At 41.4% G+C, this 14,835-nt stretch overlaps 1 protein-coding gene across 1 annotated transcript in view; it reads left to right on the top strand.

The window, feature by feature from the left end:
• mad1l1 (mitotic arrest deficient 1 like 1) overlaps positions 1 to 8,730 on the top strand; it is a 77,740-nt gene extending 69,010 nt beyond the window's left edge. The window contains exon 18 of the mRNA XM_086295100.1: positions 6,844 to 8,730. Coding sequence (XP_086151226.1) covers positions 6,844 to 6,993 — 150 coding nt within the window. The 3' untranslated portion in view covers positions 6,994 to 8,730. The remainder of the gene's footprint in view (positions 1 to 6,843) is intronic.
• The last annotated feature ends 6,105 nt before the right edge of the window (positions 8,731 to 14,835 follow it).

Here is a 14,835-nt window from a genome sequence, read left to right as displayed (position 1 = left end):
AAATCTTAGTTTGTTTTACAGAAGAACAGACAAAACTGACTAACTTTTGTCAATATCAAATAAACTGAGAACTAAAAGGAAATTCTCAATCTCTCCTTGTTGTATAGCTTAGCTTTTCAAACAGTTTTAACAGTTACTTTAGTCTGACAAAAGCCGAATGACGAATTAGCGCTTCCAGTCAGAGACTGAGGCTACGTCCACACGTACACGGGTATTTTTGAAAACGGAGATTTTCCGTTTTCGTTTTAAAAAAATAATCCCGTCCACACATAAAGGCAGAAATGAAGGAAAACGCTGCTATGAACATGCCAAAGCAGCAGGAGGCGCTAGATTCCTAACCGTGCAGAAATGTTGGCCAATCAGAAGTCTAGAAGCCTCGGTGGGAAAAAGTAAACAAAGCTGGGGCATAGAAGCAGAACAGTCGTATGTGTGGAGGGACAGTAACTGTGTGTAAGCATTTAAACACTGCAGAGAGTAGAATTAACAGTAACAGTATTGTAGAAATTCATTTCACCGAAACAATAACGTGGCGCACAGTGTGACGCATGCACCAGTTTATTGTATTTCCAGACTTGCTTTCGTGCCAAGTAGCGTGCAATTTACAGTGCACGCTACTCTGTTTTTTGTCAGACTTGAAATAGCCGAAATACCTTCACACTACGGAACTTCTATGGCTCTTCCGTTCGACAATCTCTCCGGCATTGGAACCGTCATCCGTTTTCTCTTCGGTCACGCTCGGTTGATTTTTCTAGTCGGCACACTCATTTCCTCCATTACCCGCTGGCTGCTTCCCAAACAAACACACGTGCGGCTTGGCACTTGTGCTGTACGTAACAAGTCACGCGACGTGACGCTGCGGCTGTGATTGGTTCGGCTCTGCGCTACTTAGTTTGGATTGGCTGACCTTTTTTTTATTTATTTATTTTTTTTTATTTTAAGAGGACAAGAGCGGCGAGGTCTATCGTGATAGCTTAATTTCTCTATCGAGTAAAAGTTATATCGCGATACATATCGTTATCGTTCTATCGCCCAGCTCTAATTTTATAGCACAGCTTTGATGTGTAATTAAAATCTGTAATCACAGGTTAGCCTGTGTTAACAAGCAAAAATGACTCCTCCCCTTCATCTGTACTTAAACAGAATTGTTTATGAGTGCATCCGATATCAGTTTGCAACCTACTCAGTACAAGTCCATTTGGAGACCTGTTGATTTACTCAGGCAGATATGTGACCTTCTTGGACATTAAAAGAACCAAAAAGCGTCTTTCATTCATTCATTTATTAATTTAAACAGTTCTTCATATAGTAACAGTTTGTTCAACAGTGCTTTGGTCTTTTTCAGCCTTTATCAGAGTTTTATGTTATCAGACTATGTGCAGAGGTTGAGCCACAGTTCACTTTCACTTCAGCTTTTTTCCCCCTTTTTCTTAAACCTTCAGTTTGCCTCAAAAACGTCAAAGCTAATGCATTATAACACACTGTTACACAGACGCAGCACATTTAGCTGTGATTGAGGGGAAAAGTTGTTTTTGATGGCCCATTTCTGTGTCACTGCATTTCTTTTTATGAATAATTGGCTGAGGGTCAGTACTCGCTGTTTTGGCAGGAGAAATATTCTTTCAGCTTGCTCCAACATCCCTTGCTTGACGGCCACTAATGCATAACTAGCTGGGTGTAGCAGCTGGAGAGTAAATACACAAAGAAAATGACAGCATCATAACAAACATCATGAATAAACCCTTGATCTGATTCACAATCATATCAACTAAACGATGTCTATTAGTGTGTTAAGATTAGTTTCCCCTGAAAACAAGAGTTCATGTTATGTCAATGATCCTCATACGGAGCACTGGAGGGACTGTAAACCTGACAAATGGCAGCATTCAGTCTTTTTACTTCAGGTGATATTTTTCTTTCTACTAGAAACATAAACGCAACAAGGTTATGACAGCCCCATTTACTGTTAGACGTATTGGCACTTGAGAGGTGGAGGGAAACATACCTGGAAAAGTTGATGGTCAACATCAGTGTGAAAAGGTAATAACTGAATACAGAGAAGATGTACATCTTGTTAAGTAAGACAAGAAAAAACGCAGGACTATTTAAAAAAAAAAAAAAAAAAAAACGAATTGAAAGTTACCAACTTGAAGATTAAAACCACCACTATTGCAGAGCAAAATCCCATGTAGATCGCTCAGAACTTTCCAGTGTCCAACATGCCCAGAGGATTGATGTGAATATCTTCGGCGAGCCCTAAGATTCCTGGTCAAAATTTAGCCAGTGATGTGATGCTGCCATATCTGTCAGCCAGTGAGTCCATTGCACTTATCTAGACTTTAACAAATATGTGGACAGAAATTCGGGGTCTTAAAAGATGACCCCTGACGACCTTGCTGAAATAGTTACACGTCTGCTGGCTCAATCATCTGGACGCAAGTGCAGGTCGTCCGGTAATTTGGTTTATGGTCAAATATTTGCTTAACTAATGACCCTCACATCAGCCCGAGCTGTACTGTGTGTTTAGCCCTAATTAGCAAATGTTAGTGTTACAGAGGTAGTGTCGTGACATTGTCAGTGTGAGCATGTTAGCAGGGTGATGTCAACAGTCGGCTCCAGGCACCACCACTGTGCAGCCTCACAGAGCTTGTAGCATGGGTGCTGCAAATGGCCGAACTGAAATCGAAAATGGTGAGCTTAATATAGCCTCAAAAAGGAACTGTAGAGTTGAAAGTTTTCAGACTGTAAAGTTATAAATTACATAATGGGAGCGGTGCTGAAGCAAGGCAGTTTGTGTGCAAACATTGCTGGAGTCTGGCTCTTCACCGCCTTATTCATTGTGCCCTCTTACCGTGTCTCCATGTTGCTCTGCCTCAGTCCCAGAGCACTGCTGCTTTTTGTATCTATAACCTTTAGTAATCTTTGTAAATCTCTGTAACCTTAGTTCAGGTGTGTGTGTGTGTGTCTGATTCCACGTTTGGCCACTTAAAACAATTGTTTTGTTCAGTGCTGTACTGTTTCGCCTCACGTTGAGGCTGGTATCTCAGTTTTCCTTTCTAGACGACCGTGAGCGTCCTCGCAGTCTTCGGACCCCAGAGGCCTCCATCAGCTTGTCCACTCTTACGTGTCTCTCACACACAGACTGCCAAAGACAAACACACAGATCTCCATGGTAACTAGTCCCAGTGTTTTCTCTTTGATCTATGCGTTTCATGTTCTCCAAGCCACGGCGTTTTTTAAAAACGCGTGCGTGCACACGTGTTTGTATGCGCGTGTCTGTGATTTGAGTCGCAGCTTGAGGATATGGTGTAGCTTTGAGACTGCAGCGCAGAGGGAAAAAAAATCTCACCAGGGATTGTCAGGCAGTTGGATGAAGTGATGGGAAGTAGTCAGAGAAAAGATGGTGCGATTAGAAAAGCCTTTGAACTGCTGTGTTGCGGTGATGCACAGATTATTTTAGAGGGAAATCAAGACTACATTTTTTTTTTGAAGAAGTGACCAAAGCCACATTTCTTTCAGGTGTCCTAATTACACACAACTATGATCAGGATCAGCTAAGCTGGTTTTCAGAGTTAAACTTGTTCACTACTTGTAAAGTAGTATATCCTGCTGGCATCGCTATTTAATTGAGTGGGAAGAGAGGATCAACGCAGCATAGTATCAAAATATCTTGGCCTGGCCATATTGTATGAACAAAAAAGAAACAAGACAAAACACAACATATAAACCTCAATAAAAAATGTTAAATATTTGTAAAAATATAAAACCATAATATACATAAAATACAAAATTACTTAGAAGAAATCAATGAATACACAAACACTTCAGCCAATGCTTCCTCAGACTGGATGAGTAACGGGAACACTCACTGTCGGATCAGTGAGTACTTTCTTAAAAGTGCTTTAAAAGTTTAAACACCCACAGCTACAAACATCTGACTGGGCATAGATATCCTATGAAGGATTCTCATTGCATCATTATATGCAACATGCAGCTTCTGCGTGCTACATTATTTGTAAGATGACCACAAGGGTGCAGTATATAGCACTGTGCGATACACTTTAAATAAAGCCACTGTAACTGGAAGTGAACAAAAGCTGAATTTTCATGCAATAGTATTTGCCTGCACATAGAGCTTACATCGTTATCTGTATATGTCATCATCATCATTCATTTGCTCAGTAATAACGTGCCCGAGGTATTTCACCTTTTTATGAACGTCAAGAGTATTTTGGGACAGTTTAAACAAAGGTTAAAATTTAGCTGTTCATCCTGCTTGATTCTACATATCAAGATTGCGCTTTTAACAGCATTGTACAGGGTGGGCCATTTATATGGATACACCGTAATTACATGGGAATGGTTGGTGATATTAAAGTCCTGTTTGTGGCACATTAGTATATGTGAGGGGGCAAACTCCTCAAGATGGGTGGTGACCATGGTAGCCATTTAGAAGTCGGCCATCTTGGATACAACTTTTGTTTTTTCAATAGGAAGAGGGTCATGTGACACATCAAATGTGCAATACTCATCTTAGTTTCAAACGACCTGCCAGTGCCCCTCCCCCCCCCCCCCCCCCCCACACACACACACACACACACATACTGTGTGTGTATAAAATTTGATGTAATTTCTAAACAATTAATACAATCTGCACTTCGTGATTGTTTGATTTAATATCCACTCTGGCGCTGTACAGAGACTAAATCACCATAAAAATTAAACAAAATAAAAAATACACCACCACCCAATCCTAATGACACGGTGGGAGTAAAATTACTCTTACATTAGAATTGGACTTATTACATACATGTTACAAGTGTCTTTGAAAAAACAGAAGCACACCTATGACTTGATTTAGTTTAGCTTGTCTTTTGAAGCAGAACGTCTCTAAGGCTACGTTCACACTGCAGGCGAAAGCGCATCAAATCCGATTTTTTTTGACCCTATGCGACCCATATCCGATCATGCTATGACAGTGTGAACGGCACAAATCCGATATTTTCAAATCCGGTCTGGGTCACTTTCGTATGTGGTACTGAATCAGATACATATCCAATGTTTTAGAAAGCGACTGCTGTTTGAACGGTCATGTCGCATTAAATCCGTCTTTTACGTCACCGACACAAGACAGACGCCAATTATCAGCGCCGGAGAAGACATCGCGAACGCTTCCTGGCCATCCAGTGTAGATGTCAGTGAAACTGTTGGGAAGACAACGTTGGAGAAACGTGAACATTTTATTTGTACTGTATAATCTGCAGATTCTGACAGAAATCTGCAACCACCCTTTGAAGCACCGCTCCTCTCTAAAACAGCAATAAGGATCATTAGGCAGGGATAGCTCAGTAGGTAGAGTGGTGGCCCCATGATCAGAAGGTCGGGGGTTCGACTCCACTGAACGGCTACCCTGAGGTACCCCTGAGCAAGGTACCATCCCTACACACTGCTCCCCGGGTGCTGCATTGGTGGCTGCCCACTGCTTCACTGGGTGAATGGGTTAAATGCAGAGGAACTATTTCCCTATGGGGACTAACACATACACATTATTACACATACATTATTATTAGGTTATCTACATTATTATGTAAATAACAAAATAACTTAAAGCAAAAATTGGGAAACGTAAAGTCCGAAGTCTTTATATTAAGAGCCATCAGTCAAGCAATACTGTTTGCTCTGGGCCTAAACAGAGCGCGTTGTGTGTGACGTCTTCTTTTGCGCATGCGGGCCACTGCGTTTGCTGTCACATTTTATTTGTAGTGTGAACACGCAGACAAAAAAAATCGGATTTGATCAAAAAATCTGAATTGAGCATCAAGACCTGCGGTGTGAACGTAGCCTAACAGACTTTGCGGCTCTGACTATAAACTTTTCATTCATATTTCCAAAGAATGACATTGAAACAGCAGGTCAGTATATCTGCGTTTCCTGAGCGCGCTCCATACTGCGTTAAGCCTCACTTAGGCATTGTGCAGTCAGCTAGCAAATGCCATTAGTTCAGGTATCCACTCCTCTCAGCCATTAGAGATTTGTGACTCTTCACACAGAAATGAACAGTTCACTTCAGGTTGTTGTGTGAGAGGAAGCGCACTAATTAGTTTATCAAATAATACTTTTTACAACACAATCATGCACTACCTTGCAATTTCCAGCTGTTTTGTTCAGTCTTAGAAATAATGATGCTCAAACAGGATCCGTTTGTCAAATCATTAATTATCATTTTTTTTCCTAATGTGTTTTTAACTCCAGGTCTCACACAGTGAGAGGACATTTACAGAGTTGCTCCTTCAATAAAAGTGCTCTGTTGGAAATGATTTAGCGCGGGATTAAATCTTTGTCTGTTAATACCCTTTGATTTATTCTTTTCTCGACTTCTGGACTTCTGTTTCTGATTAAATGCCATTCTTCAGTATTTTCCCTTTGCCCTTCGTTTTATGAGCCTTCTCGTGACACTTGTCAAATCAGAGATTTGTGTGTCTGACACACATTGACACGGGGCATTTCTAAGATGTCTCAATATCTTCTCTGTATGTCATGGGACTCTGCTGCTCACTGCTTTCCCCCTCCCTGCGATGCTTTAATTACTTTATCCCTTGTTTCACTCATCCCTTTCTCCTTCACTTCATCGCCCCGAGCTGCTCCTCATTCCTTTTAATTAATCCACACAGATTTAGACACCTTCACCCTGCTGTGAATGCACACACACGCACACACACTAATTCCTAGTAGAGAATAACAACTTTTAAGTGAGCTTGCTTCACTTTGAAAGTTTTTTTTTTTTTTGTGTGGAAACAAATGCAGTGGGTCTGATTGCTTGTTATTGTGTGTTGTGTTTTGGTTCAGGGCTCCAACGGAAGCATGCAGCTTATGGAAACAGAGTTCTCCAAAACTCTGGGAGAGATGGTGGCTCTTCATCTGCATCACCAGAAGAGCATCCCAGCGTTCCTCTCCGCCGTGACCCTCGACCTCTTCAGCCGACAGACCACAGTCTGACAGAACTGCACACCATCTCACACACTCGTGTAAAAATTCGAGATGAGCTTAACTTTTATTTTGACTTTCCCCCCCCATCGCCCTCTATATACTTCACTTTTCCCCTCGCCTCATACAATATTCATAAATTGTTTTGATTGTGCCGGTATGTTTCAGCAGCTCTGTTGTATGAATAGATCAGCGAGTGCTGTTTTTGTGGCGGATGAGCACCTGCTTTGATAGAATTTCTTTCATTGAAAAGCAGCTTGGTGCGCCTATTTGTACAATGAATATTTCATCAATAAAGTCTCGAGGAAACCATTTTTTTTTCCTAGTCATCATGAAAATGATCCATAAAAATCACTTATATTTGTATTTAGAGCCTTCTTTAAAAAAATAAAAATAAAAATACTGGATGTTGGAAACACACTTCCTCTAAGTTTGTTCCTTTCTCTAGGGCAGCGGTCCCCAACCCACGGGCCTCAGACCGGTACCGGTCCGTGAGTAGTTTGGTACCGGGCCGCGAGAGTTGAGGCTCGGGTGTGAAATGTATGGTTTTAGCGTTATTTTGTTATCATTTTTATCGTTAACTCTGTTTTCCTGGGTCTTTTCACGTGTGTTATGAATAAATCTTCTTTTTTTTCGGTACTGGTACTAGTTTTATTTTGTTGTATTTATCCACGACAGCTTAAAACCGGTCCATGGCACAAAAACGGTTGTGGACCGCTGCTCTAGGGGCCTTATACAAGAGAAAAGAAGCAGTTGTAGTTCCACTCTGTCCGAGCCAATCTGAGCCGGTGTCAAAGCAATCACTGAATCCTGCTTAGTTCAGTTTGTAATTCAGATTTGTTTTTCCCCTCACAAGATTTTTAAAGGTTGGAAGTCAGGAGGCGGTGCAGGGTAATCACACGGGGAGTATTTGTGCGTTTCCACTGTCAGCAGGATCACTAAGCTTGACTGACACTGAAACACTGAAGGAGTAACCGTGTGCAGTCATTTTAGATGTAATAGATGGAAAAATCATGGATATGGGTAATTTAAAAATTTGTGTCACCTATCAGCCTGTCACCCAGGAGAAACGGAGCAGGCGCGAATGAAAGGAACAGTGTCATACAGTATAATATTAGTTCAGGACTCTGAATTTCAATTGAGAAATTATGCATTTGCTCTCTCTTACTTGTTCCTGTGCACCAGCTTTACAGAAGAATTACAGTGTGTGGTGTGCCATGTGCAGGGAAGCTGTAATGTTTAGTGCCTGTAACACAGTCATTGTCCTTGAGTTTGATGAATTGCGATTTATCCCCTTTATGGCTTCAGTTAGCGATTGCATCTTTGTGTGTGTGAACACAACACAAGTGGAATTTCTTGGTAACAATAACGTGAAAATGGCAGAAATAAACACGCTGAAGAGGGGAAATGAGGAAGCCGTCCAATAAAACCGAGAAACAAAAGGAAGCAAACTGAGGATGAAGCCACTCATCACAGCAACGATATAAGGACTCCAGCTGGCCCAGCCATATGCCTCATGAGGCAACATGTTCTGCACAGTACATGCCACATACTGTCCTTGTTTTGTTTCTGTTTTTTTACACACATTCTTTTTCACAGCGCAGCACATCTGAACACCCACCGCCCCGATGAGGTCATGTGTTTGAGGGTTTTGCGTAAGCTGTGCAGCACACGCTGCGATCTGCTGTACCTTTGTTGTTTTTGTCTTAAATTTGAAATGAAAATGTTAATAAAACACATTGGACTGTCGATCGAGTGAGATTTAATGAGTCACTGCGTTAATAAATACCCAGACCGCAGGCATTAGGAGACACTTGGATTTGGAGCTAGCACCCGAATGACTGGTGTCCGGGCTCGCACCCATGGGTCTAATTTGCCTCAGACTATGTCCAGATTGACAGATTGGCTACACAGAAGGTGTAGTGTGAGCAGCATGTCAGTGGAGCAGCAACAGCCGCTCTGCCCCTTTCCAGAGTTAGGAAGGGGGGGGATCCATCCTTGTGTTATTATAAAGCACTCTAAGTGTTTTGGTGTTTAATAAGCCTTCACACTAATGGAACTGTTACCCAAACTGCACTTCCTGGATCACATTTTTTGTCATGGATAATTGAAGAAACACGTTTTTGTTTTGTGTGTGTTTTTTTTCTTTCTGAATGCTGATTACATGTAAATTAGTCTCTACTGAACAGTGTCTATAAATGTGCAAGCTCAACCAAAGAGGTAACGAGTAGTAGCCACTGAATATGTACTAGTGGACAGCTCGGGTGTATTGCTTCTTGCACGACACTGTATTAACTTAATATTTATTTTATTTATTTATATTTTGGGGTGTTCAAACTCCTTATTACTATAGCAGCAGGTTGTGTGCTTAGAGGGCCGAGCATTACCAAGTGGATATAGTTAAGACTACGTCTAAGCACGGCTCTCTTTCTGGAGTCAAACTCCCACCAGGGCTGGAGTTGCTCTGAGTCAAAGTTGCTGCCAGCGCTCCTGTCCGACAACCCAATAACATGGTGCTGGATGCCGAAGGAATCTGTCAAACCAAAGTACAAGGATTTCTGGGCTTAGCTGACAAATAAAACAGGTGAGGAAAAAAGAGAGCCTGCTAGTGCTACTGTAGAACAGTCTACGGGGTTATTAAATGAGAGTTAACCTACACGCTGTACGTTTCCATTTTGCAATAGAGGAAAAATGTCTGGCACGTTATGGTTCTCTTGCCATTTCTAGCTCATTTCTAGTTCATTTTTGAACAGTGACTTTTTCTTTTTTGCTATTACCTTCATCACCAAATGCTGTTTCCTGTCTTGAGATGCTCTGTCAGGCCTTTACTGCAGCTTCAGTAGCTGCTTGTTTGAGTCCTGTAGACCTTCCCCTCCATATTAGACAAGCGTCATCAGTGCAGGTCTTTAAGTCCAGATTGAAAACCTATTTTTATTCCCTGGCTTTAAACTCTGTAGGAAACGGACACCTTTCTTATTAATTTTATTGTATTATTAATTATTTTATTGTATTTTTAATTTCGCTAGTTGTTTTTGATCTGATGATGATGATGAGTCTCTGCCTCCGATTTTGTATTTGTGTTTCTAAGACTGAACTGTGCACACTCCAGATTTCAGTTCCTGAAGCCATCTCTTGGTTGTAGACAGCAACATGCCTCCTGCAGTGTGTTCTTTTTCAGCCTAATGATGGCATCTCCTTGGGTCTCATCTTGATACCAAATACAAGTTCAGCACTTGGAATCACCGACAGATCTTTTATCATTGTATTTTTGTACTTAGTACACAATACCTTTGAATTTTGTTACAATAAAATATAGATTTGTGTAGAAAATCAATTAGAAAAATCAAGTTGACTCCACATGCATTTAGTCTTATTTAAATACTTTGGCATAGATAAGCTGTGTTAATTCACCAGATTTCAACCTCGTGGGACAGATTTACACAATAAAATCAAGCAAAAGCACAAAACTCATTTTCAGTTGATTGACTTCACAGATCTTTTGTCTGAAATAATGGGGAGCAGGCTTCACCTCGCCTGTTTTTCAATTATAAGTCCAATTCCCTTTGAGCCTATAGAAATGGGGGACTATGCAAAAAAGTAATGTTACTTATTAAATGCCTTGAATTAAAGCTGAAAGCCTGCACTTCAATCCTATACAATTGATTTGGAATGCACTGCGGTAGTGCACAGAAGTAAAACTACCAAACTTGTCATTTTTCAAAAACTTGTGTTTGTCCCAGTAGGTCCACTGTTGCATTGGGGGACACTTATATGAAACCTGTCCAAAGTTTCAGATAATTTTAGTCCAAATCTAAGTGTTCAGACTCCCCTAATCACCGTTTTCCTTACATGGGTCTCTCTTTTTCAGCTTTCCTGGGCACGCCACCGGCACACACCTGTTGACTCTGCATGTACGTTTGAATGAATCAAATAGGAGGGATATTTTTTTCTCCGACACAGCCACTGTGGGCAAAGAACAGTTTCGTTTCTGTCTTTGAATTTTAATTTCTGTTGTTTTTTCAGTCACGATGTCATTAGTAGCCTTCAGAGTGTTGTTGTGCTTAAACAATGGCTTTTTGCTCCAGGCAAAAAAGAGAAGATATGTTTAAGACTGTCCTTTTTTTTAGGTTTTGTTTGCTTGTAATCAGCTGGAACCATGGTTAGCTCTAGTTTACCACAGAGAATTACCTGAAACACAGCTAATAAAAGAATGATTGCTTCCTAATCCTTAGTGCATCGCTACAACCTTAAGTGTACATCAGAATAAAAGAAAAACAGCAAAAGCAGTGAACATCTCAATCGACCACATTATTTCCATTATTATTATAATCCTTCGCTACCTGCTAAACTACAACCCCCTCACACTCTTTCATCTTCCTGCTCCCCTACGCTCTTTTATTCATTCCTTTATCTTTATTTCATCAGCCCATCATCTCAGAGTCGAAAAACAATTAGCACAACCCTTGATATCTCATTAACTATAAATGAGATGGTGGAGTGAGGTTAAAAATTCCATAGCTGAGCTGTGCGCCGTGCATCAGATTGCACTGGCGTGCCAAACCTCATCAGACAGTAAACAATCCGTTTGAAAGGTGTATTTTTAAAAGAAAATACGCAGCGGAAATCATCTCAAGGCAGCATTAAATCTTTAAAAGCAATTCTTGTGCATGATTAATTTATCTTTTATTTATTTATTTTTTAAAGTAAAGGAGTGGTACTTCAACTTCATCTTTTCAGCTTTATTTTTTGTAAACCACAGAGAAATATTGATGAGACCCGCTGAGGAGAGACATGCCCGCTACAGAGGGGAGTCTCAGCTGGAAACTAGAGGGAGGCTTGTGGGACAGTAAAAGAGGAGAGAGAGAAAGAAGCTGCCACTGTGTTCTTTCATCTCATCCCTCTTCCCTCTCTCTGTCTCTCTGTCTATACCTTCCTCACTAAACTCTCCATCTGCCGGCTTCCACTCGCACAGGAAGCTCTGCATCATTTTCTCTGAAGTGAGTCTTTCTCCCAGTCTCCAGCTCTCTCCTTCACTGTAGTCCCAGCAGAGAGAGAGAGAGAGAGACAGTGCAGCTGTCATGCTTTAGTTCAGATCTGAGCTTCTTCTCCTCGGGTTCCCCCCTAGAGTAGAAACAGCAGGATACTGTATTCACTGAATAAGGTGTGTGTGTGTATGTGTGTGTGTGTGTGTGTGCGAGGGCATTCATGTATTCTTACAGTATTGTGCCCCAGAACAGCAGTAAAAAGCTCTTTGCTATGTAACTGTTTTATGTGAAGGAACCCAGTCCAATATTTAACTGGTCGTAACAGATGCTGAACTTTTACAGTTATTGTAATGCGGTGCCTTTTCCAGCTGAAATGAAATTCTTGGTACCGACTTGGATTTAGAGATCCCGCAAACGTGAACGTTCAACACAGCAGGAGGCGTGAGGTTTATCGTACAGGCTTAACGTTTAAAATCGAAAGAAAACCTCAGCAGAGAAAGTAAAAGAGAATTCAACTCTGACCTACTGCCAGCAGTAGGCGCGTGCCAGATTTTCTTTTGAAATTATAAATGCTGAGATTATTGTAATGGGAATGCCTACCTGGAAGACAAAACAAGGCTTTATTGGGTACTGTTGCATGATTTAAGCTCACCCTTGAAATAGGTCTTAGCTCTTTAAGACATGGCAGCAGCTTGTAAACATGATCAAGTCAACTTGCTAAAGTTCAAACTGAGCATATGAATGAGGAAGAGAGGTGATTTAAGTGACTGTGAACATGGCGTGGTTTGTTGGGCTGATCTGCTGGGATTCTCTCACACAGCCATCCCAAGGGTTTACAAAGACTGATCTGAAAGAAGAAAATCTCCAATTTGAAACAGTTCCCTGGTTGCCGGGTGATAGTATTTTGTTGATGTTAGACCTTCGAGGTAATAAGGCAGCTGAAACTAAAATAACCACTCATTTCAACCAAGGTATGCAGAAGAGTGTCTCTGAATGCGCAACACGTCAAACTTTGAAGTACAGTAAGATGTGTTAGAGCAGCAGAAGATCACACCGGGTGTCACTCCAGTGAGCCAAGAACAAACTGAGGCTTCAATTTGCACGGACTCACCAAAACTGGATAACAGACGGTTTGAAAAAAGTTGCCTGGCCTGATGCGTCTCGATCTATGCTGTGACATTCTGATGGCAGCATCAGCATTTGGTGTAAACAACGCGAAAGCATGGATCCATCCTGGCAAAGGGGGTCCAACCTGCTACTAGGAAGGTGTAAGTAATGAAAAGGAGTGGAGATGTGAGCTATTATCTACACAAAACAACATGTTGCTGTCTTAACATTACAACTCTAGAACTCAGTGACACTGAAAGGTAGCTCATCAACACCAAGCTTTGCTTTGACAATGAAGAATTTCTCATCCTTCACCTCCTGAACAAGATTATTGACCCACCAAGATAGAAAATACACACGGGCTGTGTTACATGCTTTGATGCTGGTGTAAATAAAGGGATTTTCCACAAGCTGCACTATACAGCTACAGCACAACATTAATACCACCTGTCTTATATTGTTTATTATGCTCTTCTTACCCATTGTGGCGTGAATGCAGGATCTCTGTTGGTGTCCTGTCAGCTTTGAAATGTTAGCAGTAGATCCACTGGGTCCTGTGGGTTGTCTTGTGGGGTCCCTATGAATCAGATGTATTCTGGATGCTTAATCCAGTTGAGATATGGGGAGTTGGGATGATTTGGAATCTCTCTTGGGTTCTCTCTCACGTTCTTTGAGCCTTCAGGAGACTTGTGGAATTTGCAGGGTGTTGGGGATGTTTCAGCTCATCTGCAACACTGATTAATTGGGTGGAAAGTGTTGAGGAAAAATCCACATGAATGCCAGGACTCCACTGGACTTCGCTTTTGCACTGTTGCCAAAGCACTTTCTAAGCCCTGTTTTTAAAGATGCTATTATATTATCATCGCAGAGCTCTGGCAGGGGGTTTATTGATCGAAATACTGCAGCTGGTGCTGCATACAGATTGGTGATGCAACAAAGAAACATTCCTCAGGGATTTTACTCCATATTGACATGATAGTATCACACAGTAGCCGCAGATTTGTCCAGGATGTAAAGCTCCCGTTGGTGCTAAGGGGTCCAAGGTGTGCCAGGAAAATATCCCCCACACCATTACATCATTACACCACCAGTATCCTAAACATGGCATCAGTTCACAACATCACTCGCCTCATGGAGCTTTATATTGTAAGCTAGAGACCTTACGTTAATACAGAAAACCTTTTAAAACAATCAGATGGCAACCTATGAGGAAGCATTTGGCAACAGTGGGAAGGAAAAACTCCCTTTCAACAGGAAGAAACCTCCAGCAGAACCAGGCTCAGGGATGGGCAGGCTAAATGTAGCAATGTTTAGCCTGAGTTTCCTGTTTTTAGCTGGCAGAAGTGGCACTGAGTGTGATCCTCTGCTGTTGGTCACCTGCTTCAAAGTTCAGTGTGTTTTATGCGCAGAGATGCTCTTCTCCATATCTTGGTTGATCCGAGTGGTTATTTAAGTTACTCTTGTCTTTCACAAATATTTTCACTCCACGCTGGAAGTCACTTGAGTCAGGTGTCTTCCCCATCTCTGAGCTCACCTTGACCATGTCTTCAGCCTAAATGTGCTGGGCTACTGCCATATAATTGGGCGATTAAACAGGTGTACTCTGATAAAATTTCTGGTGAGTGTATTTGCTGCATGTAAAGCAGTTTTCCTGATTATCTGGCTGTTAACATATCAACATTGCCTTAACATTAGATCTCAGCAGCTGACAATTCAGCCTTTTGACAGATAGACATACAACTGAAGAGACTGTATCATGTTC

The sequence above is a fragment of the Aulonocara sp. 'chitande type north' Nkhata Bay genome, linkage group LG6 (genome assembly GCF_057382095.1).
Source record: "Aulonocara sp. 'chitande type north' Nkhata Bay isolate Kocher_YH1m ecotype deep benthic linkage group LG6, A_spYH_male_GT1.1, whole genome shotgun sequence".
Taxonomy (NCBI): domain Eukaryota; kingdom Metazoa; phylum Chordata; class Actinopteri; order Cichliformes; family Cichlidae; genus Aulonocara; species Aulonocara sp. 'chitande type north' Nkhata Bay.
This window is presented reverse-complemented; position numbering and strand designations above follow the sequence as displayed.